The following is a 24,812-nucleotide window of genomic DNA, read 5'->3' on the forward strand; positions in this document are numbered from 1 at the left end:
TCTCTTATCCCCAGATTGCCTGCACTGTTCTATCCACCATCGCACTCCCCACCTCTCTCATTTATTCTCCTCCTTTTCCCTCTCTCCGAGCTCCTCCTCTTAGACTCTCTTTTTTCTCCAACTTTCTGTTCCCATCACTTTTTACTCTTTTTTTTTTTTTTTCTCTCTATAATAGGCAGAAAATGCATTGTGCATCTTGTATCTCTTTCATTGTCTGGGTAATGGTGCTGTCGATGAGCTGTCGTCTCGCCATCTGAAGGGCTCTTGAGGAGCACGAATGATGCTACTTTGAGCCATAATGGTTCACTTAAAAAAAAAGTGCTCGCCCTGAATTTATATATATATATATATATATATGTATGTATATATATTTATATATATATTTTATGTGGCATTCATGTTTCACTCGCACCAGTCTCTGTTCCCCCAAACTCATTCACTGTGATTTCAGTGCATAGGTGTGTTTGCAGCTGTCAGTCAAGCAGCTGAATGAAGCTTGGATTAGCGTGCTGCTGAGGCGAGCGGCGCCTCCCTCACTAATGGCATGTCAGGATATCTGATGCCCAAAAGATTGCAATAGAAAACAGAGAATAGAAAACATTTAAAGGCTTTACTGCCACTTTCACCGAAAAAGCGGAAAGCAGCAGGAAAACTGCTCCCTTTGCCTGTCTGTATCCATGCCTCCTGTCTCCTCATGCCATAACCCCTTTCAGACTTGTGCCTTAATCTGTAAGAGCACTGATAATTTTCAGCCTCTGCATTGCAGTACAGTGTTGTAAAAGCTACAGTAGTGCGACAGCAATTTAAACCTGCCCTCACACCTTTAGATGCTACAGGAAGCTGAACAACTTCAACTCTCCAGTCAGCATCAATTACACTCTGTATAAACCACATGAAAAGTTATACGGCGATGTTTTGGCCCTCTCGGTCTGCATTAGTGGGAAGCCGGGTTCTTTATTTTATCTTGCATGTAATGGTGAAAACAATTAAAAGATCCAGCAGGCTGACACATTCTGCACGGATCTACAGCATAAAAAAGGAGCACTTAAAAAGGACGTATATATAGTACAGACTTTATTCTGTGGGCTGACATTTTGCCAAGTGGCCTCTTTAGAGTTTTGGTACTTGGAAAGAATTGGAAAAAATTGTTGGAGAACCCCTGCCCTCACAATGGTCATTTATAAAGGTACTGACATAAACATCTATCCATCTGAAAAATAGGTTTCAAGTTCCATTACCGATGCAGCTGATGCATGCCCACAGAATCCCAGGAACAGTCTTCATCATTGACAGTATTATTCCCTCAACTCAGTGCTGCAGCAGCACTACTCCGGCCTTTGTGCTAAAATATTGCATGAACATGTGAGCGCTATTCCGAACAGTTCTGTCATGTTCGAATGAAGCAGTTGCAGAACATTTACATGGCAGATAGCTGCAGTTAATACCCAAAAGCTATTACTTTAACAAATGGATAAAGCCAACAGTTTAAGCGACATCCTGTGTGAATGCTCTTGTGTCGCTCCTGATTTTTAAGGAGAAAAAAAAATAGTGTTTGCACACTCAATTACAGTACAGCTACAAAAAAAGGGCAAATGATCAAATCAGATTGAAGTAGGTTTGAAACCTTGCCTCTTTGAGGTCCAGTGAATTTCTGCATGCTGTTATTCATTTTGCAGACCCTTTTTTCTTTTTTTCTTTCTTCTTTTTTTTGTTACCTCTGTTGACTCTCTTATCCTGTGCCAGTCTCAAATATAGCACAGAAAGTGTACAGACTCTCTTTTGCTGGTTATCGCGCCTACGTCTGCCTCTTTCACACTCTGTTTTTGAGAAACATTGCTCACATTTCTGTCAGTTTTATAACACATTTGGAGCACAGCGGACTTGTCAGTAGCTGTGGATGTTGCCTCACCACTGGTTTTGTGAAAGGCAGACAGACATCTTTACCGGTCACTGACTGAGAGGCTATTAGCCTCCTGGCCCCAGCACCATTCCTCCTGTGGCTGCTCAGTCCCCGCTCTCTCCAGGCTCTTTCTCTGTTCTGCCCATAACCTGCAGACCCTTCTATCTGAGTTCAGTCAAGTGGGAGGAGGGAAGGGAAGGAAGGCGCACGAAGGGACAGAGGGAGAGTTGTGCTCCACTGAGGCACAACAGCCTCTCTCAAACTATCACCCCCTGCAAGTCAGCCACAGTGAAAATCAAAAGTTCTAATAGGAGAGATAGTGAGGAACAGGACAAGCAGGATGGGGTGGAGACTGGCATGCAAGGGAAGCTGAAAAGTGATATGAAGAAGACCCAACAAAACGTATTTCAAGGGATTTCGGCCTGATAAGGCTGACTTGTGAAGCGATCTGGAGCTGCAGGGAGACATTAACTCCTTCAGTGCCGAGCAAGACCAGATAATGTATGGAAATGTGACATTTCCAATGCCGCTCTTACAATGTGCTTTGTGTAAATGGATTCTGCATGTAAATTTACATAGAGCAGGACTGATTTATTCACAGTAGGTTTTCACAATTGTCAGCATTGCAAAATATATCCCGAATACTATACTGTGTGTAATTGAGACTGGAGGTAATGCTTCATTCACAGAATCACCTGCCAGATGGCTGCAAGTCGTCATGTGGCCTGCTTCGTTAACAATATTGGCTCAACCCCACTGCCCTGAAGATAACCATTTTTTAATATTGCCTCCTTTCGCTCGGTCTTATTCCCATTAGCAACACATTGTGTTTCCGAGATTCTCCCTCACCACCGCCAACCCCGCGTCTACCCACCCCCCTTACCCCCGCTGCCCGAAGGAAGATGATAGACAGCTACCTTTAGTATAATATTTGTCATTCATAGCTCATTAAACAGTGCAGCGCTTGAGGGAGGGAAATCAACGACATGCCTGATTATAACAGTGATGATAAAAAATGTGACACAGTGAGCGATTTTATCAGGTGAGCCGTTGCAGGCGCACCGACGGTGAAAAAGCCAAAGTGAAGAACTGCAAGTTCACTGAAATACACAGGACTTCTCATTTCAATTCCATATGTCAGTATGGAATATATATATTCTTAATGCTTATTTGCTGATTAGATTGTTCTTATGAGAGGCCCAGACTTCAGTGTAAAACTAGGTCGCAGGCTGACAGGAACTGCATGCTTTTGCAAAAATAGGAGCTGCAGGCAGAAAGTGAAACTAAGTAGAGTGTTTGTTCAAAACTTAAAGTTTGTGTGACGTCTAGAGGAAGTATATAAGTAATCAGGCTTCCCGTTTCTGCTTGAGACTTGAGCTGACGTTTCTGTGCTAAGTCTCCATTTTCCAGAAAATGTAAAATTAAAAATAATTTTTTAAGTTAGACCACTTTGAGCCGTGTCTTTCTTGGCCGTTGAAGAATGCAAAGAATTGGATTTAATAACTGTCAGATCAGCTGTCAGAGTCTGCTTTGCACCTTTTGTAGAACATTTGATTTCAAGAAAACCTATTACATGCCTTTTATGTTAAAAAAAATCCCCTCTGTATTTCAGTTTGTACTTTCATTTTAATAGATGACACCATCCTTCCAGCTGTGGGAATGGCAAGGTTTGATGGGCTAGCTGAAGGAAAAACCCAGAGGCTCAAATTTTTTAGGGATTAGATGGGGGTAAGATTGGCTATTTATCAAATAGCCCTATCTCTGAGCTCCGGCTTGGGGGAATCTCACATTCCACCTGGCTTTAAGTGATAAACGGATCAGATTGTGTTTAAGCTGTCTGGTGTGTGTGTGTCTGTATTTGTGTGTTAGTTTGTGCACGATCCCCAATTTCCCGTGCACTGGTTTTCTCACGGTCTATAATATGTTGGTCTTTTCCAGATTTGATTGGCCTCTGTACTGGCCTAATAGCAACTCAAATGTGTAGGGGTGCCGCTTCGCTCTTCATGCATGCTGGTTGTGTGGGAAGAGGCTGAACGGTTAAAAAACTGTGAGATGGGAGAAGATAGAAAGGTTATAATTTATGTCTGGGTGAGACAAATGTCTCAGCCACTGTCCTCGTCCCTCTGGCAGTCATGGGCATTAATCCATCTGCTTGCCGATTGCAAAAGGGGAGGGAAAAAAAAGATCGCAATCATCGTTCATCAAGTCCAGCTTGGGGCCCACGAGTCAACCCGAGGGAGGAGGCTTTCATATTCATCCTGCATTATTGTCCCTTATTTGCCCCGCCGCCCGGCCAGACAGTTATGAGGGGAAAGAAGTAAGCAGAGAATATAAAACCACTTGTGCACAGGAGGATAAATGTCAGTCAACGAAGACCTCCTCACTATAGTGAAGCCCTTCTAAGAGAGTAAGCAAGCTCACGGTTCACAAGCTCTCCTCCATGCTGCTGCATCAAATTCAGCCTTGCTGTGCTTTTTTGTTGTTTTTTGTTTTTTTAACAAGCTTTTGAAGAGACATTTGTGATGTGGGGAAAGGTTTATATTCATGTAATGCTTCTCAGCAAGAATTTCAAGTGATTTACGCTCTACATTAAACTCTCTGAACTGAACACTAACAGCTCCTGTTTTTAGCGTTAGGTGCATAATGCTTCTGTGGAAAGAATTCTCTTGTTATCTATTCCTGCACCGCACGTTCTTGTTTTATGGTTCGTGTCATCTGCTCTGTTTTAATAGTCTAATTTTATGTGCAGAGTAAGTCACCGTTTTAACTGTCTGACGTTTTTCAAATGACATTAGGTTCTATTGTCTGGATGTTTTCCAGAAGATATTTACTGTGTAACGTTGGGGATGCGTCGTAGCCCTTATAGGCTGCCCATCCTCTGCAGTCGCTTCGCTGTTTCTAATTTCTTTGACTTTGATTGGTTTTTCATACACATGAAAGTCTGGGTTGCATTTATGCTATTAAAATATAGCTTTACTTTCTTCAGAATCAAATGTGGCTACAGGCTAAATGTAGTTTAATGCCACTGCTCTTTTGTCTTTTGAACTGAGCGTGCTGATGACCAGCTGCTTCTCTGCTACTGCTGTGGCTTAAATGGTTGCACTGAAAGGCCGAAAGCCTGTCATCTGACAGAGAGGGGCGAGACAATAATTGTTTAGATGGGAGAATGACTTTGAAACAGTCTCTCCTCCAAGGTGCTCGTGTTGTTGCACTTGTACGGAAAGACACACAAAAAAATGTTCAAAGTGTGTGAAGATACGAAGAAAAAGACACATTTTGCCTACTTTCGTACCATTCGGCACTTCGGTGTAGTCAATCATGGCCTGAAGTGGGAAAATTGTCCAGCAAAAAAAAAAAAGGTTTGGAGGGTTTTGGACTCTAACGAGTTTTTTTTTTTTTTTTTTTTTGTTTGAAGCGCACGTTGGCATGCAGCGGTTTGGTCTGGTTTGTTTGATCTGGTCAGAATTTCTTTAACTGTGAAGAAAAGTGAGGAAAAGATGAAATGCTTTCTAAAGGGTCAAATTAGGAACAATGCAGTTTTGTTATAGCCGAAGAAGACGAAGGACTTTTCAAAATAGCAGAAAGAAGAAAAGAAAAAAATCTTGAAGTAAAGCTTAAAGAAGATATTTTGTAACACAGACACTGGACTTGAGTTCTTGTTATCCGTCATTCTCACTGTAAATGTTTCTGTGAGATGAGACTTGAATTGAGGTCAAACATGCAAATGTTAGCTTAGATCATTACTTTCTCAGTTGGCCATTGTGCATTTCACCATGTGTTTATATGCCATGTTTGTTCAATATCAGATTTTTTTTTACAGTGTTTGATGTTTGATCATATTTAAATGAATAATTCCTTCTATAATGAAGTGTTATCTGTGACAAACTACGATTGAGCTCACAGTTGAAGCAGTGTTTCTCTTTATGAAATTCTTAACCAATAATAGAATAGAATAGAACTCCCATTTTATCTCTAAAATTAGAAACATCCTGTCTCCTCGCATACAAAGCCTTGAATCGGGCCCAACCTTATCTTAACATCTCTATTGGGGCAATATCATCCCAACAGAATGCTTCACTTTCAGACTGCAGGCTTACGTGTGGCTCCTGGAGTATTTAAAAGTAGAGGTAAAGTTAAGTGAATTAATCTCTGTCTCTCTTCTTTAACCCATAGCTGCTCTCCCCTGAGCCTGGTTCCACTGCATGTTTTTTCTTGTTAAAAGGGAGTTTTTTCTTCCCACTGTTGCCAAGTACTTGCTCAGAGGGGTTCGGTGGATCGTTTACATTTTCTCTCTATTATTGTAGGTTCTTAACACTATAAAGCATCTTGAGACAGCTGCTGCTCTAATTTGCCGCTATATAAATAAAATTGAACTGAGATGAATTGTGGTTCAGATAATATCCGATGCTTTGACAGCACTTAAATAGCTTTTTTGCCTGTTTGGAATGTTCGAATTGCCAAAATTAGCGTATAAGTCTTCATTTCATCACATTTCTCAAACTCAACCCTACACAGGTTGGTGAAGGTTACAAAGTTAAGAATTCAGAGTGTTTCTAAAGGCCCGCTACAGTCCAACAACAGCCTGGCTGTGCCATTATAGCAGCTCCTTGTGCCAACAACCTCACCTCCACAACTCCTCCAACTGCAATTTCTTACGGTAATTACATTACTTTCTTCTGAAAGCCTTCTCCTGCTTTGCAGCTTTGTAGGCAAGAGCTGTTGAGAGTGCTTGGCAGATTCTCAGAGGAGCTCGTTGCTGCTGACTCTTTAAACAAGATTTGAAGAGTCAGCGTATTTATAAACCTTTGACATTTCCATCACCTGTCCCCAGAAATAACGCCAAACAAGTCATAGCCCTAAATAGCTTAATAACCTCTGAGACTCTGTAAAGTTATCTTAGATCTCAAATCCAAATGTTTTTCCTTTTTCTTTTTTTTTCATCAGTTATGCAAATCAGTATCTTCACAGTGCTTACAATGTTAATGTCAATGTCAAAAAAGAAAGATCTCCTTAAAGCCTTTTGGAGGTCAGTCTATATTTTATTGATTTAACTATTCATATTAGGAGGTACCCAACTCCTCACACTTTGATGACACCTTCACTGACCCATTATGAGCTGTTGGAAAATGAAGGATTCGTTTCTTGAAACTCATTTTCCTGAAAAACAACAAACAAAGCAAAAAAAACAAACAAAAAAAAACCAAGAACAAGAGAAACGGAGCTCATTTCACCCTCGGCTAACCCATCTTTAGCTGGTAATGACTGTCTTGTAGTCCACATCAGAGTTTGATTTTCACACAAACACAAACCTCGCAGTAATTGAGCCTTTAAAACAAACTTTTTTTGTTCTTTGCCAATAATTCCATGAGCCTGTGTGTGTTTAAGGGATTGATTTAGAGACTTTTAATGATCTGAGTTGGCGTTCAAATCATGTTCATTCCTCCCAGTTATGGGGACACCGTTCACACACATACAAGCTTTGTTCACACATGCCGTGGCTTTGCGCAATCCCGGGATCATGTTGGATTCTTTAAATCAACTTCAGGTCTGTTTACATAAGACTGTGCAGCTAAAGGCGGCCTGCGTTCCCCGCCGCGTCCCCCACGCTCCCCCCAACCTTCAGCCTCTGCAGCCATTAATCAGAGTGATGCACAGATGGTTCCGCTCGCTTCCTTGCACTGGCCTTCAACAACGTTATGTTGTTGTTTTTTTACACCCACCCTACATGTCAAAGATGGTCAAACCATATGGATGCATGGCCGACTGTGAAATTGAAACAATCCACTGTATGTGGATAAGTGTAGTATAAATATTTATGGAGAGAATAAGAGATGGCTTCTTGCAGAATTTGCATCGTATTAAAATAGCCTTGGGACACCCGATGATTTATTGTGATTATCAGAGATTTAATCCTGTCTGTAAAAGTGCTTTCCGGTGTATTATTAATTTTTAAAAGCTGCACTGCTACTCTGATCTAGCTGGTTGATAAATTTGTGTGTCCCTGCAGCACACTGCTCATTTTCTCTTATTATATTCCTAATAGAACAAGAACTGTTGTTATCATAATTAACAATGTATTATGTTGTTATTTGCAGCACACAAGGTGGTGTGGCTGTTTTCTGAGATGCTAGGCACTACACTGTAGATTGCCATTGTCATGGAAACCAGAAGCCATTGTTAAAAATATATAGCATTTTGTATAAAACCTGTACTGTAAGTTAAAACCTATGCTTGTATTTGTGGTTTATAATATGTCTAAAATAAGTCTAAGTACTATTATTATTATTATGCTTTTTTTCTACTTTGTTTTTTATTCTTGTTAATGGAAAAAACATGCAACAATTTCTACCTGGTTCCTTAATGTCTGCTATAAAACTTAATTTAGTCCATTGATTTGTTGTTTTTTAGATGCAGAGAAGTCCAAAACTATTAAGAGATGGACAAATGCGCTGGTTTTGTTCTTTTCAGCAGTTTTCAAATACAGAATAACAGAGGCCTTATCTTGTGAATATATAATTGCAGTTGTGCTGCAAACTGAAAATTGCGGACTTTTAAATATTCACTGTATTTATGAAAATGGATTCAACCCTGCTCACATCTCACAAGAGTGGGACAAAAACAGAAACACTAGAATGAAGTTCGGTCTCACAGCAGCTTGGTGACGAGTGCCCAAATCCACATCTGACTGCAAACACTATCACTTCAGTGAAGTCTCCTGTCAATACTGGAACCTTTAATTAAATATTGTATGCGTGTGTTTTTCTGTATCTTAAATTAAGAGCACCATACCGTACTGTAGCTGCCGCCTTCTGTTTTTCGCATCTCTGGATATGTTTGCAGATGACAGAGCCATATGGGCTCCCATCAATCCTAAAAACCTATCTCCTTTGCGTGATGGAGACTTGTTTCGCTGTTCCTGGCAACTTCTTCCAGCACTTTGATGTAGTTTCTCACTCGTAGCCTGGAGCTTTTATGAGCTACTTTTAATTTTAGAAGAAAATGAACGTTTTAAGGTTTTAAATGTTTGATGATCACTTCCCTGATGAAGGAGAAAATCAAGATTTTTTTTTTTTTTTCAGTGGGGGGTCATGCAATGGTCATGAACGTTTTTTTTCTCTGATACAGAAAATTAGTGGACAACGATAAAGTTGCTTAACATCATTACTGATTCTTTCCTTGTCCGTTTTTGGACTAGTTTTGTGTAAATGGCTCAAATGTGTCTAACACGCCTTTTTAACTTGCTCCAAGAAATCTCATTTGCCACTAACAACTGTGATGTCGCTTACAGCATTGGAAACATAGCAAATCCCCTTTAAGCCCCGCAAACTTCCATGTGGTGAAATCGTTTAAAGGCCCACACAAAGTTCGTAGAGAAAATGCTCTTTTTTTTCTTCCTGGAGTTTTGAGTGTGGCATTAAAAGCTCCACCAGGCGGCCCCTCTGAAAATTTTGATTTGTAAATGCCAGTTTCATACAGCGTTGAGATTTCAGCCTCGTGCCCCACACAGAGCCGCGTTTGTCTGAATGTCAGGTTGGATCGGGGTTGTGTTGCCTGATGGGGCCTGGACACTTTGTCCCGCTCTGTAGGAGACAGCGTCACGTAGCAGGAAGCTTTTCCTTCACTGTTTGGTGCCCTTTTTTACCACTTCAGCTGCAACTATGAATGTGTCTTATTCATAATTGGTGCATTGGTCACTCTAACATTTTTCTAATCTATAGTTGTGCAGTGTTCCCAGAGTTTAGTCTGAGCAACAGTTAAAATATAATGAAAGCCATCATAAAATAACCTCACAGAGGCTGTTGCTGGCAAACATTTGGCATTTTGCTTAATAAATTTGATTTTCATCGGGTCAATTAACCATCGCTGTAAACACCTACACTTGTGCATAAAATGCCAAATAGGAAAGGTTTTTGCGTGCATTAGTAAACTATACCCTTTTATGAGTTTTGTTTGTAAATGTCACTGCTTTTATCTCACGACATGATTTATCTTCTGCTAACCTTCCCCCCTTTTCGCTCTCTCAGCGCTCAGTCCATGGATTTCATCCTTCTCCCACCCTGGTGTGAGAGACTACTCCCAGCTCACCCTTGACCTGACTAGGAATGAGCTTATTGTGGGTGCCAGGTAAGAAACTGTAAATCCACTCAGCTTTTCACCCCACAGAGCACATTACTGAGAATGTGATACCCTTTCTGACTCACTCATACAGTGCGGTTTTCGGATAATGACGCTTTTAAAGTGCTTTGCTGAGGCCTCGCTGGACCAAGTTAAGCTTTGGATTTGGCAGGAGCAAAGGATTTGGAAGAAATATGTCACGCCGCAGTAGTGTGTGTGTGTGTGTGTGTGTGTGTGTGTGTGTGTCTATTCTCTTGGCATGATATGAGTTAAAGTTTTGTCTGGATTGACCCTGTTAAAAGCGTAGACATATATGATCACAAAAAAGTGTAAAACCAAAGACTGAAATACTAACAGAAAACAATGGCCCAAGAGTGACGGGCAGTACAGTTTGTGCTTTAATCCACTTTGTGTTAACCTGACAGCTGGTCTCTAATACTTCATCTGCATTGTTTAATAGATTTTGCTGGATTTGAGCCAGTCACTTACATCATTTCCCTTTCTTCTTAATTCAGAAACTACCTTTTCAGACTGGACCTCAGTAACCTGTCACTGATACAGGTAAGTGTACTGCTTTTTCTCCTGTGGTTTTAAATTCTTATTTTTTGGGCGCTATCTCACTCTTTTTATATATGTTCGCCAAGTTTATTTTCACATTTTTTTCTGTTGTTTATGAATTAGTCAGGCAACATGTTATTGCTACAGCATTGTTTAGGCTGTGTATGCTGTTGGCCAGGAAATGAAAACGCTAATATGCTTTTATTGTTGTAGGTCATGGGTCACTTTAGCCTAGTAGTTGCTAGGCAGCATGATGAAATTGTCATGTATAATTTAGCTTGTTGGATATCAGGTACATGTCGCTGTTTTGAATTAAAAATGATGCAGTACAAAAAAAGACAAAAAAACACAACCTTTTAGCCTGTTGATAGAGGGTTGCCAAGCAACCAGCAGGCGTCATAACATATAATGCATAATTTAAAAAAAATGTGGATATAAATTATATATATGGTGTGATGTAGATGCTTTTATAAAGTGTTATAGGTAAAAATGTGAAAAACAGACAGGCCTTTTTAACCCATTGCTAGAGCGTTGCTAGGCAACTTGATGATATCATAGTATCTGATATAGTTGAGAACCTTCAGGGGCCCAAGACGTATCTGTGTGGCAGCTTTGGTTGCTCAACTCCTGATCGTGTGGGAGGAGTTGGCAGACAAAGAAACAAACTCACACAGACAGAGATTTTGTGTATTGTAAGCAGATTATGTGGTAATAGTCCTTTAAATAATAGACTAAAGCAACAAGTCGAGCCTAAATGACTGCTGGCCGCTGCTCCCAGTCTTTTTACATGACTCATATGGAAACCGAAAACAGCATATTGTAGTGTTTCCAGTTAGAGAAAGATAAAGACCGACAAATTTCCAAAGGGGGATAGGACTTTGAACCAGGGGACTTCAACACACACTGACTTATGTTTTTAGTTAATGCTTTCCAGTAGGACGGTTGGAAAACCGAAAGAAAAGCAGGATTTGTTTTGCCTCTTGGCAAGGTAGAGCCATTCATGCATCTCTGGCTGTACAGCATAATACTTGTTTACATCGCTGCAGCACTTTCACGGGTAGAGCCTGGTCAGTTCTCTGTGTATGGCTTATTTAGTGAGTTACAAATACACAACAGTGGCAGGACAGAATAAAAGTTTTACTACTGTTTACATTCACCACTCCCATCTTGGATCCTCAACTCGGGGTTAGTGGGGCTGCTCTGACGTTGTGAGTGGGAAATCCAAATTGAGGTGGCATTCCAGATGGAAATTCTGGCTGGGAACTGGGATCTGGAACGCACCATAAGGCCAAGTTTTAGTAATGATCTTCTCAGCCTACAGCCACTTTGGTTAAACTATCAATAGTTTGTATGTGGAGGTACAGAAGCTTTGCTGTGACGCTTCATTGGATATGAAAATTGTCTTCTGCGCTCAACATCATCTATTGAAGTATCTTCTACTCTGTCTTCTGCCTGAACAAGCCACATGTTCTTTTCTGTATACATGCCTCAGTTTTTTTATCAATCCATCTATTTTCTTAAACAGCTTAACAGAAAGAGCCTCAATTTTAAGCCTCCAAAAGCAGTTGTGTATTGCTGATTTGATTAACTTTTAAACAGAGCATGTTTACTGATACTTCAAAGATTTTGTGCTAATGAGACAAACTTTGGGAGCAACAAAGCAGCAGGATGGTAGTCCCTTTCTCTTTCGCTTTCATCAGAGTCCCAGAATTTGCTAAGTTTCTGTAGTCGGATCCTATTGCATAATAACATAGAGCAACATTTTACGTTACAGCTTATCAACTAGGTTACGACCAAACAAGTGATGCAAAATAATCCATCACGAAACCTAAATGTTACTACATATGACAGTTTTTCAACAAGGCATCAACACTGTGGTGATATATGTGATATATCCAGCTCAGATGTATCCAGTGTTGTGTTCTCTCTCTCTCTCTATCTATATATATATATATATATCTATATATATTTATTTATATGTCCACGCTGCAGAGGATATAATCAAATCATAAGGTTGTGTTGTGTGTGTACACGTGCATTTTTGTGTGTCCTCAGCCTGTGGGTGTAATGGGTTTGTTTTCTGAAAGGCCTGTGGTGGTAAGAGTGCTGTGCCGGAAAGTAGCTTTGGTATCAGTGGGAGTGTTAGCTCTGGGGCACAGGGTTGCCATACAGTTGCATCACACATCACAAATGACAAGCCCTGAATTCTCAATGGGACGGTGTAATCTAAACCGGTATATCACTGTCACTGAGCAGAGAAAAATAGGCATTGTACAAAAACCAGGCAGTGCACAGTTTCCATGCTTTAAACCACTGCGGGACATCTTCTTTGGAGATTGCCAAAGTTTTCCACGCCTTCAAAATAAATAGCAGTGCGTATTTTGCTGCTGTTAAGGTTAATGCACTTTAAGCCTTAATTATGTAAATGATGGTAGTGAGGGTGTTGAACATCACAATGCAGTTTTTATGCCCACCAACCAAGAAAAACAACAAGAAATGCATCTGCTGAGTGCAAATATTCTTTGTTATCCAAAGTGCACCTGTTATGAGATTTGTTTCTACGGTCAATGCAAACATATAATAACTTTACAATATATAATTATATTTTTTTTAAAGCCTAAAAAGTTTGGTAACTTTGCTCCAAAAACCTGTTTTGAACCACACGTCTTGCTCATCCCTTTTCAGCATTTCACAAATACCATTCTAATTCACATCATAGATGCGGGAAGCCAAGAAAAAAGTAATCCACCTGTTTTTGTAGTTGGCACAGTGCTGCAGTGGTTGATGGAGAGTCCTTGTTGGGGTTTTTGTGTGTGGATTATGCTTTTTCTCCCATTGCTTGCGTAGGCTCTCTCCGGATATTCGGGGTTCTTCTAAAGACATGCATGTCAGGTTAATCTGTGATCCTACAATTCTGCAGGTATGAACATGAGTGTGAATAGTCGTCCCTGTGTTAGCCCGGTGAAAGTGGAGTGATATGTGTTTACTACATCCAAAGCATTGTAAACATTTTTATTAACATGTATTGAGTGTTTGGATTCGTTCAGTACCACGACTCTCTTATAATGTGTATCCAAAAAAAGTTAAGCAAGACTAGCTTAACGGTTGACTCTGCAGCATCAGTTTTGTTATTATTTCTATAACAAAAACTTGAATTATTTTTACACTACATTTCCACACAGGATTAAGCACATCACCACACTCCACTTTGTCTGACAGAGTCTCCTTTCACAGCAACCACAACTGAATGACATGATGTGTACAGCTGCCACCCGTGTGTCACTGCCGATATCAATGCGCCCTTTGTCTGCGTGTCCTAGCTGTCTACTTGTGGAAGAGAGAAGTTGAATTATGAGTGCTTTCATTTGTTTGTACCCGGGTTGTGTTGTTCTCCGCAGTTCCATGAAGCTGTTCTCTTTGTCCTGAAAAAAGGCACCTGCCATCCTTATCACATGTAAGGAAGCATACACACATGCATCTGATGTGAGCATGCACAGAAATAACCACAGTGGCGCATACTGCCTAAATTCTCAAAGTCTGCTTTTCTCCTGAAACATACACACCCACACACATATCACCAGCTTATTGTGAGCTATAGGGCTAAATGAGGTAGATCCTTCTTCACTCTGGCCAATGCGGAGGTGTCATTTGTGATGCCAAGGCTGAAATCAACGTGAGCATTACACAAACTGCCCAGTGAAGCAGAGAGGAGGGTCTCTACCCCCCATGCTAATTTGCCAGTAAAATGCAAGCCATCCAAAAAGGCAGAGGAGGGCGGCATCCCAAAATATTTCTTTTCATTTGGTGTATAAGTAAATTAAAAAAAATAAATAAAAAAAATCTCCCATTTCCCAGTCCGAGCCTGAGGTTCAGTAAGAAAGGCTTTACGTGCAGATTTCCGGAACCAGTGATACAAGGCCTGCTGTAAATATCCAAACCACCTGCCAGAGAACATTGGATTAATTTAATTCAGTCCAGACATAAGCTCAGTTGTCTGCTCGCCATCGTGATACATCCTCATCACAGTCTGCTTCATTTTTAATATAATTAACCTCTTGAAAATCCCAACATCCACTTGTATCTGTGTTGTTACCACTCCACAGACACCGACCTGCAACTATTGGTAGGACAGAAGCTTTCTGCCATTTCTGATCATTAGTAAGTGAAGAGCAACCCAGATTATATTGTGATTTGGCAATTTAAACATTTTCACAGCTTGTGAAAGGGTGACTATAAACCTGAATGATGTTCTTCTGCCTAACTCTAACAAAAAAATGAAACTTTAACTGAGCCCAAAGCTTAGTTTAAGCTCCAGTTGGTGGTTTTGTTGGGTGATTGGTTGAAAGTTATGTCCCAGCTATCTATCCAACCTCCTCATACAGACATTTTTGCTCTTTCAAAGCAGAAACAAGTCTGTCGTTTTTTGCCAAATCTGTGCTGCCACCATGAAATGACTTGATAATGGCCTACTGAGCCTACTAGTTGGAAAATACCGCCTACAGGCAATGCCTATATGGCAGTGATGAGAATTGATAATGGCGTTTTAATGGGCTGATAACATTCCAACCAGGTGCTCAGTTCAGCTTGAGAATTTCTTCATGCACTAAAAGCCTAATACCTGCACTGCACTCCGAGGCCAAAACAAAATTCATCATAACACATCGTCTTGCACAGCACATCGGTGAGGTGTTTTATCTGACCCATTTCTTAACAAGGTAGTAATAGACAAAGAAATAGAGCTGCACCACTGCACGGTGGCTCATGTGTGATGTATTCCACTCTCTGCAGCACCTGTTCAGTGCACTCTTACAATTTAGCAACTGATTTAAGCTCTCAATAAGGCTCTCTCTCTCTGCGATGCCAGTACAATCTCTGCTTTTTTCCCTGCAAGGATCTCAACCAGTGTTGCTGCTTAATTAACACCTTTAAAGCCACAGCATCCACTTTATTTGACTATAGAGCTCAGGATGCCTGCCACCTCTGTGCAGTGTTTAATGCATGCTGCAGGGAGTGAAAATGTCAGACCAAAGTCTCTATCCCATGTGAGCTCTGTGTCTTTATGAGGCCACTTGAAATAAGTCATGGTTATGCATTATTTTTACAATTTTATATGTGGAAATTGTCTAAAACCTCTAGTGAGAGACGTGAAAAAGGGCGTTTTAACAAAAGCTACTGTGTTCTAGCCTTCTCTTATACCTAGCATGTTATTCAGACTTTGAAGACAAAAGCATTAATCTCTTCTGAAAAAGTTTTCCAAGGTTGTTTAACGCCAGACCTTGGACTCTAAAGCTACAGATTTGACCTTATTTTGATGGTGTTATCAACCGTAGTCAAAATAAACTGCAGCAGCTATGCTCAGAAGCCAGGCTGACCTGCAGAAATTGAGCGAGCCTTTCGGGACACAAAGCACGAGTGACTTTTCCTTAAAAAAAAAAAAAAGAAGAAAAACATCCACTGAGTGCAAATGAAAGTCATACTGACGCTTTATTCCAAAATAACTTGCTGATTGATTGAAAAGCAAACCAAAGAGGGTGGCCGATCACAGTCGAGTTACAAAGCTGCATTCTCCACTTTCCCATTCATCGGTATGGACGGGTTGGCCTGGGCTTTTTAAGTGGGTGGTCTGAAACCACACACCGGTGTCAATATCACTCCCCTGGTTTGGCATCAGCTTCACTCTTTAGTGTGCCCCTATAAGAGACTGCAGCTTGTTTGCATGTCATCAAATGGGCAGTATCAAATTAGAGAGCCCGCCCAGTCGAGACGACCTGCATCACACCTGAAGCCAAGATGGCCAGTGAGCCCAAACAGGAGAGATGAAGGACTGGCAATAGTTTCTCAGTTTACATGACTGTGCATCTGCGTTTGCGTGTGTGGGGAGAGGCGGACAAGTGTGTAAATTCCACCTTTGCAGTCTTTAGTCACAGAGGGTTTTGAAGATAGACCACACTAGAGGGATGGGGGAGGACTGCCGAGGTGCTGATGCCAGGTCTTTTAAAGGCTCAGCCCAGCCTGTTCTGTTCAGGCACCTGGGAGAACACCTGCTACGGGCATTAGCGAGCAGGGAAGCGTAGAAGAATGAATGCGTAGGCAATCAGTGGAGAAAAAGAGTGAGAAGGAGGGAGAGAAGAAAGACGAGGAGAGCCAGGGATAAAGAGGTGGGCAGGAGCCAGAGAATGAAAGACCGCAAAGATAACAGGAAGAAAACGAATGAGGAAACAGAAGCAGAGACCAAGAGAACAACTCTGAAAAATCACACATACAGAGCCGAGATGAAGACAAATGAGGAAGAGACGAGGAGTGAACATGAGAGAGGGTGTGAGGGAGGTGACAAGCTTTCATTGTGCTCCAGCTCTCTGGATGTTTCTCTAGTGAGATTCTGTGCCTCTAAGGAGTCGTATGAAATAGTTTTGCCAGTGTAGAATAACCACACAGGTAATACCCACGGAGAGCTTTCAAAGTGTTCGGAGATGATTTCTCTTCCACACCACACCCTCTGTTGTTGTTCAATGGATGAATAAGCAATTGGAATAATTCCCCATTGCCCTATAAGACAGATAATCTGACAACTGCACTGAACCAGCTAATCCTACGAGTTTTATCTAAAATGAGAATACGACTCGAGTGATGTCAGTGTTATGTTGGCACAGCCATTAGTTATTTTGTTTTTAACAATTTATTGTGTGCATAGAATTGGGTTTTTCCCTATGTTTATGTTGTCATCCATGCATTAACTGTGTGGCACTGACAGCTGCATTCATGTTTCAGTATCAGTCATCATTTGTGTGCCTACCAGCTGCATTTTTACAGTATATCCAATCATAATTATACAGGTGAGTGCAGGTGAGCTTTTCAAAGTGATTCTTCTCACTAATGGCTCCTTTATAGCTACATTTATATCATCCCTCGTGTGTGCTTTGGTGCTTTTAGTGGCAAATTGCTTAAAGAAGATATAGTGTTCAAATATATGAGTACATGATGAGGAATTCTCATCATGTACTCCACCTGTTACAGGTGGAATTCTGTCAATTCCACCTGTAACAGGATCAATTTGCTGTAACTGGTGAGGATCAGTAATGACAATAATGCTGAGATTTAGGAATGTGGCAACCTTTGTAAAATAAGGGGGGAAAGAGCTTTCAGGTAATTGTGTTGCAAATACAGACCGCATATTAAAGATGGACTTAGCCAGCAGTAAGTTGTCCATTGTATTGTGAAGTCTAGTTATGATACTTTCAAGGTTTTGATGCTTTAAATGTGTCTTCATGATTTGTCATCTTCATTCTTCGAAACTTGATTTTTGGAGCGTTTTAGGTGCTAATTCAAATTATGCTAATGATGCTAGCATTAGCTAGCAAGCTAATGCTTGCTAATATTCATCCTGGCAGGACGGTGCAGCCATATAATCTATGGGTGCACAGCATAGACACACAGTAACTGCTAATTAGTGCTACTACATACATGCCATATATATGTAGTAAGTTAACTCATCAAAACTCAAGCACAGATTTCTTGGATGGGCTATCAGTACAACTACACAGCTTCTGCTGTAAAGTTGGAATTTTTAACATGGGAATTAAAATGCCTGGTGAATTGAATCACTTTTGGAGGTGCTTTCAAGTGAGTATTTTGGCACAACTTCCTAGTTGTCCCATAGTGGTAGTACTATTCATCATTACCAACAAACTACTCAAATATTTAAGTCAGTCAAACCATTAATGCTCATAAACAAACAAAAAACAGTGGGCATGCATGAATAAATTATGTCTTTGTCAGTGAAGTTATAATACATATGCAAACACAAAGTACCCTGCTCTTACCTGCATACAACTGTATGCTTCACACAAGCGCACACTATCACCCACCCAGGTGCCTCACAGTGGGACTGCTCAGGCATCCTACTCTGGTAGCACTCAGACTCTGAACATCAGATGCTGCTGCATATTCTTGGAGTGCAGTGTCTCTATTTTCCCCTGCTTCGCTCTTCCTTTTCAACCTTTCTCTTCGTCTTTTTTTTCTGGAATGTAGCACTCGCATTAGTGCTGGTGGTGGGTGTGATTGCAAACCTCCCACATGTTCTGTCCAAGCAACCCCCACTAACAGAGCTTTCTGCCTCTCTGATACGCTGGTCGACCTGATCTCCGACGCAATCAAGGTGGTGGGAGGTGTGTGTGTGTGTGTGTGTGTGTGTGTGTGTGTGTGTGTGTGTGTGTGCTTGCTTGCATAGTGGGGGATAAAAAAGAGGAGTGGGAGAGTGGTGAAAGCAGCAGAGGTATAGAAAAGGCTCAAGTGTTTGATGGGTGGGAGAGGGAATGGAGAGCTGAAGCAACAACTCTGTTTCTGTCAACCGGTTCTCTCTCTCTTGCATATATTTCCTGTTGGGATGCAGTTCTGCCACGTGTGGTAAGAAAAAACAGCAACTTTTGATGGGCAAACTTTTGATGCCCAAAATGGGAATAAATCCTCACCAGTCCCCATCTTTCTTTATCCTTCTTCCCTTTCTTTTACCTTCTTTTGTAGTTTCAGAGTAATAGAAAATAACACAAGCAGAGCCCTGTTTAGATAGATCTTTCTTTCTTCCACATGCTGCAAGGTACTAACAGGAGATAGAATATTGATTTGTCTCCCGCTAACATATTTGTACAAGACCACAAAGCCAAAGAATAATACCAAATATTTGGATGGATCGCCCCTTTCTTCTGATTTTTTTTTTTTTTTCACATACTACTGCTTGAAGCTCGCTCCTCACAAATATACATACTCACATAATTACCTCTACCTATTTTTGCACTTGACTTATCTCTTTTCTCCTGCTTTCATTTTTTTAACCTTTTTTTTTTTACATGCACTTAGAGATATGCCTTATCTAGCAAGGTCAAAGCTTCAAAGGCTCCGGCATTAGCCTTTTGTGATAAGATGGTGAAGAATGTAACTAGTAACAGTCAGTAAGTAGGTACGAGGTCACAAGGCTTCCAATTCCAATGTTATGTGTGTGTCTAACTGGTCATCTTTTTTCTTTAATTTAAATGATAAATCATAACGTCATATATTTTAGGCAGATTTAAAAAAAAAAGATTTAAAGTGTTTAAAGTGCCTTCAAGGACTTTTTTGATATGATAAACTAGTAAATATACTACTAAACTGCTAATTTATTACAGCTATATATTAATTATTAATGCATGCCCACACCACTTTGTTATTTGATATGTTTGTGCTGTTTATAAGTATATTTGTATTTACTTCTATGTATAATTGAAATACCATGTCAACCATCAACTGTCTAAAAAATTTGTGTACCACTCCACTCATCGGTCAAACATTGGCGACCCCCATAAAGTATGTAATGAAAAATCGTTATGCAAGATTTTGTCAAATATACACCCAACATATTTACCCTATTTGCCTTATAGTTTGCCTATACATGTCAAAACCATGCACTTGAGAAACACATAAAATTACATGCTGGATAAAGGATGATTTTGCAGGCTGGACTCATTTACATGGCTTTGAATCCCATCGACTTAAGTACATTCATACAGTCATTTATTTGACATGAAACTTAGGTTTACTGTATTTGTAGACTTTACCATGACTTCATAACTTAGTGTGTGAAGTGATTGAATGTAATCAGTGTTGGGAAGGTTACTTTTAAAATGTATTCCACTACAGATTACAGAATACATGCCCCAAAATGTATTTTGTAACATATTCCGTTACGTTACTCAATGAGAGTAACGTATTCTGAATACTCTGGATTACTAGTGGCAAGTGGTTACTAGGCAACACGAATATGTCGTGACAACTGATATAGATAAAAACCTTCAGGTCCTAAAATGTACCTGTGTGCCAGTTTTGATTCCTCAGCTCCCGACTGTGAAGTTCAGAGACAGGGTTACTGTGTCTGCCCTTAAAATTTCTTACCTTACTGTTATGTGCTCTGACAGAGCACATTTCCTTCTTATGTAGAAAAACAGGGCGAAAAAGACATGTAAAGTTGTCTGCTTTTCAGGAACACTGTGATTGGACTCTGAGATAATGCTCTTCATGGAGCAGCGGTAGCTCTGCTCTGGCAGAGGATTGTGTCTGCTGTCGATTGTTGTGTTTAAATGAGAAACACTGCAAAGTGCTCTGCAAAGGTGTTAAAAGTGCGAGAAAACTGTGAAAGAAGAAGTTGAAACAAGTTTTCTATTTGACTTATTCCAGCAGTATAATAAACCTTTTACCACTTATTTCTAGAGCCTGGTATTTATTTGTTACATTTACTGGTTTTTTTTCTTCTTTGCAATGTGACCTGTCTGTATGATGAGTAACAGCACTAGCAGAGATAGTGTTTATATGATATGGAAACAAAATGGATAAGGGAGGGAAACTGGAAGGAGGTGGACTGCGGTTAGAAATATGAAGGATTGAAAAGACTTTTCTGTTTGTTTGTTTCACTTTTGGGTTATTTTAGGAACTGAGTGCATTTCTAACCCTGCTCAGGTGACTAAAACCAGCATTTTTAGTTTTCTGAAAAATGAAAATAATAGACAGAAGTACAAAAAAATGGTCTGAAGATTACTCTGACTATTACCAATATTTTTTATTTATACACACTTAACCCCTGTAAGCTTTAAAGATGGTTCTGAAAAGTCTGCTGACAGCGAAGAGCTTCCTCCAACAGCATGGATTCACAGCAGCTGGCTAGATGGCTTCCAGCCATGTCAAAGCTTCACTCTGATACATGAACATTTCCACAAAAGCTTCTCAAACCCAGTCTGCAGCATAATCCTCTTTTCATGGGCTTTTTGAGTAAAACCTGTATTTTCACACAGTGGTGAATGTGCCTTTGTTTCTTGCAAGTGAGATTAACAGTTTACTCTTATTCGATTTTATTTCCCTTCAGATTACCTGTCAATCAATCGATTTATTTGGCCATACTGAATGATGCATTTTATGACTATCAGTCTAATATAAGCTTCCCGAATCCAAAACATGACATTTATATCCTTTTTTTCTGAATGAGCTCATTCAGAATAAATATCTTCACATTAAGACAATGTGAGCTGTTTAACTAAGTTAATAGTTAAAAGTACTTGTACAAAAAGGCGTTTCATAACAGCAACAGGAGTAAGTCAACCCCCCCCCCCCTTCTTTAATTCTTCCAATTGCAATATCTGCTAGTGCAGCGAAGTGAAAGAAGGTGATTTGAGGGGGAGGAGAGAGGTCTTTGTCAGTCCATCAGATAATCCCTGCATAGATAAGACAGAAGCAACATGGAGGTGGAATGTGTAAACACCATATTACTGTCTGGATCTCCGCGTATCTGTCTCCACCTGCCTTAACCTTCCACTCCACAATCTCTACGTGGTTACTTTCTCTATAGCTCCCTCTGCCTTTGCACACTTGTTTTTTTTTTCCGTTTTTTTTTTCTTTTTCTCAACCCCACATACAGTGGAAAAAATAAATAAATCTCAGGGCGTCTCTGTGACATTTCTCCTCAGAAGAACATTGTATTTGCTCCTGATGCGGAACTGTCGCTGCATTTTCTATCAGGTTAATGCTTTCATTGAATCTTTCTCGTGTGCCCATTCATTGTTTTGCTCTGCTGGTTTTCTATTGTATAGAACAATCTGGGTGTACATCAATATGCAGCCCCTTTACTCTAAAGATTATGCGTGCTGACGTCACTTAAAAATACTATAATGAGCGTAAATGTCATGCTGAAGTGGAGCCTCACGCCATTGTGAAACCGAGACATTATAGGAGAAGGCTGGAAATGTAGTGGAGTGAGACACAGGAAAACAGCTTAGCTTGACTCGTGAGCTTTGTGCGTGTTCCTGTAGGTGTGCCGCCGTTGAACTGCAGTGTTCCATGTGGCAGAGCACAGTCAAATTTCCCTCTGATTGGTTTGCCCTTTCTGTAAATGCATGGGGCGGCTGGGGAAGGAGGGAGGAAGGGGTTATGGAAAAGGACAATGGTGTCATTTTTGTGATATCACGCTTCCCTAAAAGTATACTTCTTAGTTATTTCCCTCTAGAGTTCCACTGACTATCAGCCCTAATATGAATCTGGGGTCGTTGTGGCTTTTCACCACATTGCCTGAGACTTACTTTCCTTTAAGGTTACCTCTATTTGCTGTGTCCTTATCTTCCAAGTCGGAGACTTTTAGTTTTTTTTCTCGGGTTTGCTTGCTGGGAAATGTCAGAAGTTCTAAAGCGGGAGTGCCCTCACCCCCATGTGTTCAGGGCCTGGGATTGCTTGTCCTTGATATGTTGTTTGTGTTTGCGGTTGTTTGAGCTGAGCCATGTGCTCGGGCTCCCACAGCCAGCTGATGATGAGCAAACCCCCAGGTGGCTGTCCCGCTGCGTGACATGATGGTTTCTTCAGGCTGACAGTGGCATTCAACCAAAGTAGTGTAACACTGTAATCTGTATTTAAACTAAGATGCGTTTGCTCTCACTCAGTCTTCTCTGTGTAGTTTGACTTTATAATATATGTTCTACTCAGTTTTCTTCTTATTTATTCTCGTTTTGGCCAATGTTTGTACTTCTTTGATGTTAATGCATAGATTTTTGTAGCTCGCTAATGCTGCAATCGAATGACGATGCAAATCTGCCACATTACCTTTTTGTTGAATCGTGACGATGTGACCTTAGCATGTTATTTTTTCTTTAGTTTATCGATTCGGTTCATGAACTGAATAAAGTTGAATCAGCAACTATATTGATCATCTATATGTTTTTTAAACTTTTCCTTGTTTCTCACTGAATATATTTTCAGTGTTTTAGTCTATTTTACACAAATTTCTGATGTCTTATTGACATGTTGGATATGAATGTGTATGTGCAACAAGTTTTACATCATGTGTTGATAATTATGGAAAGCACGTTGCTGTTGAGATATATATATATATATATATATATATATATATATATATATATATATATATATATATATATATATATATATATATATAAAATATAATATTAGGGGTGCAACGATACACAAAATTCACGGTTCGGTTCGATACTTTGGTGTCACGGTTCGATATTTTTTCGATACAAAAAAATGTTCATGCATTTTTAATTTGTCATTTATTAAAATTATAAATATATATTTTAACTCAAAAGTACAGTTTTTAAATTTAACCCTAACCCTTGTGCGTGTTTTTTATTTTGACAGCGAATGCGCACCTGCGGACCACTTATGTGCAGCCCTGGTTATTTAGCTCATCATATTGCAGCCACAGAAATTCTTTTGTCCATGAAACCATAAAGCTGCACTTTCTTTTTGCCTTATAGTCTGATTTGTCATAACTTCTCCGTTTTGTGGTAAGCTTTTCTTTGGCTGTCACTTCTTCACCCTGACCTGTCTTATTTGGCTCAGCAGAACTGAAATGCTTTTACACGCTCACTCACATAAGCTCAGCGATTCTCTGCGCGATCAACCTCTCACATGTTTAAGCTTGCTGCGGGAGATTTCACTTGTCATGTTTGCATAGTAAGCTAACGATTAATAAGACGATGTCAGAGGAATTGGTGCACAAATTATCATCACTCACAGATCAGTGCTGTCGCTCTCTATACACAGTTCGCACGATTGCAAAGTGAAAGCAAAAAAACAAGCGCAAATTCAAACGCGACTTCAATATGTCACATATTGACAGTGGCTCACCGATGCCAATGACATAATTACCCAGCTACATTTCTGAAAGAATGCAAAAGCATTGACATATATTTTTCCTACAATAGCCCGACGGGCAGGGAAGAGATAGATTTTGGTAGCCCGACTGAAAAAATCGCTAGCTCCGGGACGTCGGGCTAGCGATATTGCAAGCCCTGTGTCTGATTGAGGAATCACTCATCTTTGGAAAAGAGAGTTTATTACAGAGAAATGTCTCTTTCCAAAATAAAAGCTATACTATCCGCTTCTTCTGGGCTATATTCTCAGCAGCATAAGGAGAATCATGTGCTAACAGCTGTCTAAATGACTCGGCTAAAGTTAGTAGCATGCTTGCTTGTTTTTGTCTGCTTCCACTTGTCTTTGCACTAGAATGATGTCGGCGTAAATGTGCAGTCATATTCGTTGTGTTCCCACTAGTGCTTTCAGGTTAATCTCGTTGAAATGACCTTAACGCCACAACACGGCAAATCTCCGTTAACGAGCTACCGCCGATCGCCCCGTGCATGGGGCTAGACGGCAAACACGTTAACGAGCTAACTGCGCTAACACACTAGTTCACACCAATGTAATTGAG

General features: G+C 40.3%; 1 protein-coding gene and 1 long non-coding RNA gene across 6 annotated transcripts in view; one reads left to right on the forward strand and one right to left on the reverse strand.

The window, feature by feature from the left end:
- Window positions 1-24,812, forward strand: part of sema5ba (sema domain, seven thrombospondin repeats (type 1 and type 1-like), transmembrane domain (TM) and short cytoplasmic domain, (semaphorin) 5Ba) — a 183,800-nt gene that overhangs the window by 83,452 nt on the left and 75,536 nt on the right. For all 5 annotated transcript variants that reach the window (XR_005696243.1, XM_040034790.1, XM_040034792.1 and 2 more), the window contains 2 exons: window positions 9,925-10,024; window positions 10,531-10,576. Coding sequence is in view for 4 of the 5 variants with exons in the window: in XM_040034790.1 (XP_039890724.1) it covers window positions 9,925-10,024; window positions 10,531-10,576 (146 nt within the window). In the remaining variant the exon portion in view is untranslated. The remainder of the gene's footprint in view (window positions 1-9,924; window positions 10,025-10,530; window positions 10,577-24,812) is intronic.
- On the reverse strand, window positions 709-11,854 carry LOC120735415. The gene is made up of 3 exons (XR_005696244.1): window positions 11,734-11,854; window positions 4,496-4,498; window positions 709-721 (listed from the first exon to the last, which is right to left on the reverse strand). It is a non-coding gene; the product is annotated as an uncharacterized LOC120735415 (long non-coding RNA).

The sequence above is a fragment of the Simochromis diagramma genome, unplaced genomic scaffold (assembly GCF_900408965.1).
Source record: "Simochromis diagramma unplaced genomic scaffold, fSimDia1.1 OVJJ01000091.1, whole genome shotgun sequence".
Classification (NCBI taxonomy): Eukaryota; Metazoa; Chordata; class Actinopteri; order Cichliformes; family Cichlidae; genus Simochromis; species Simochromis diagramma.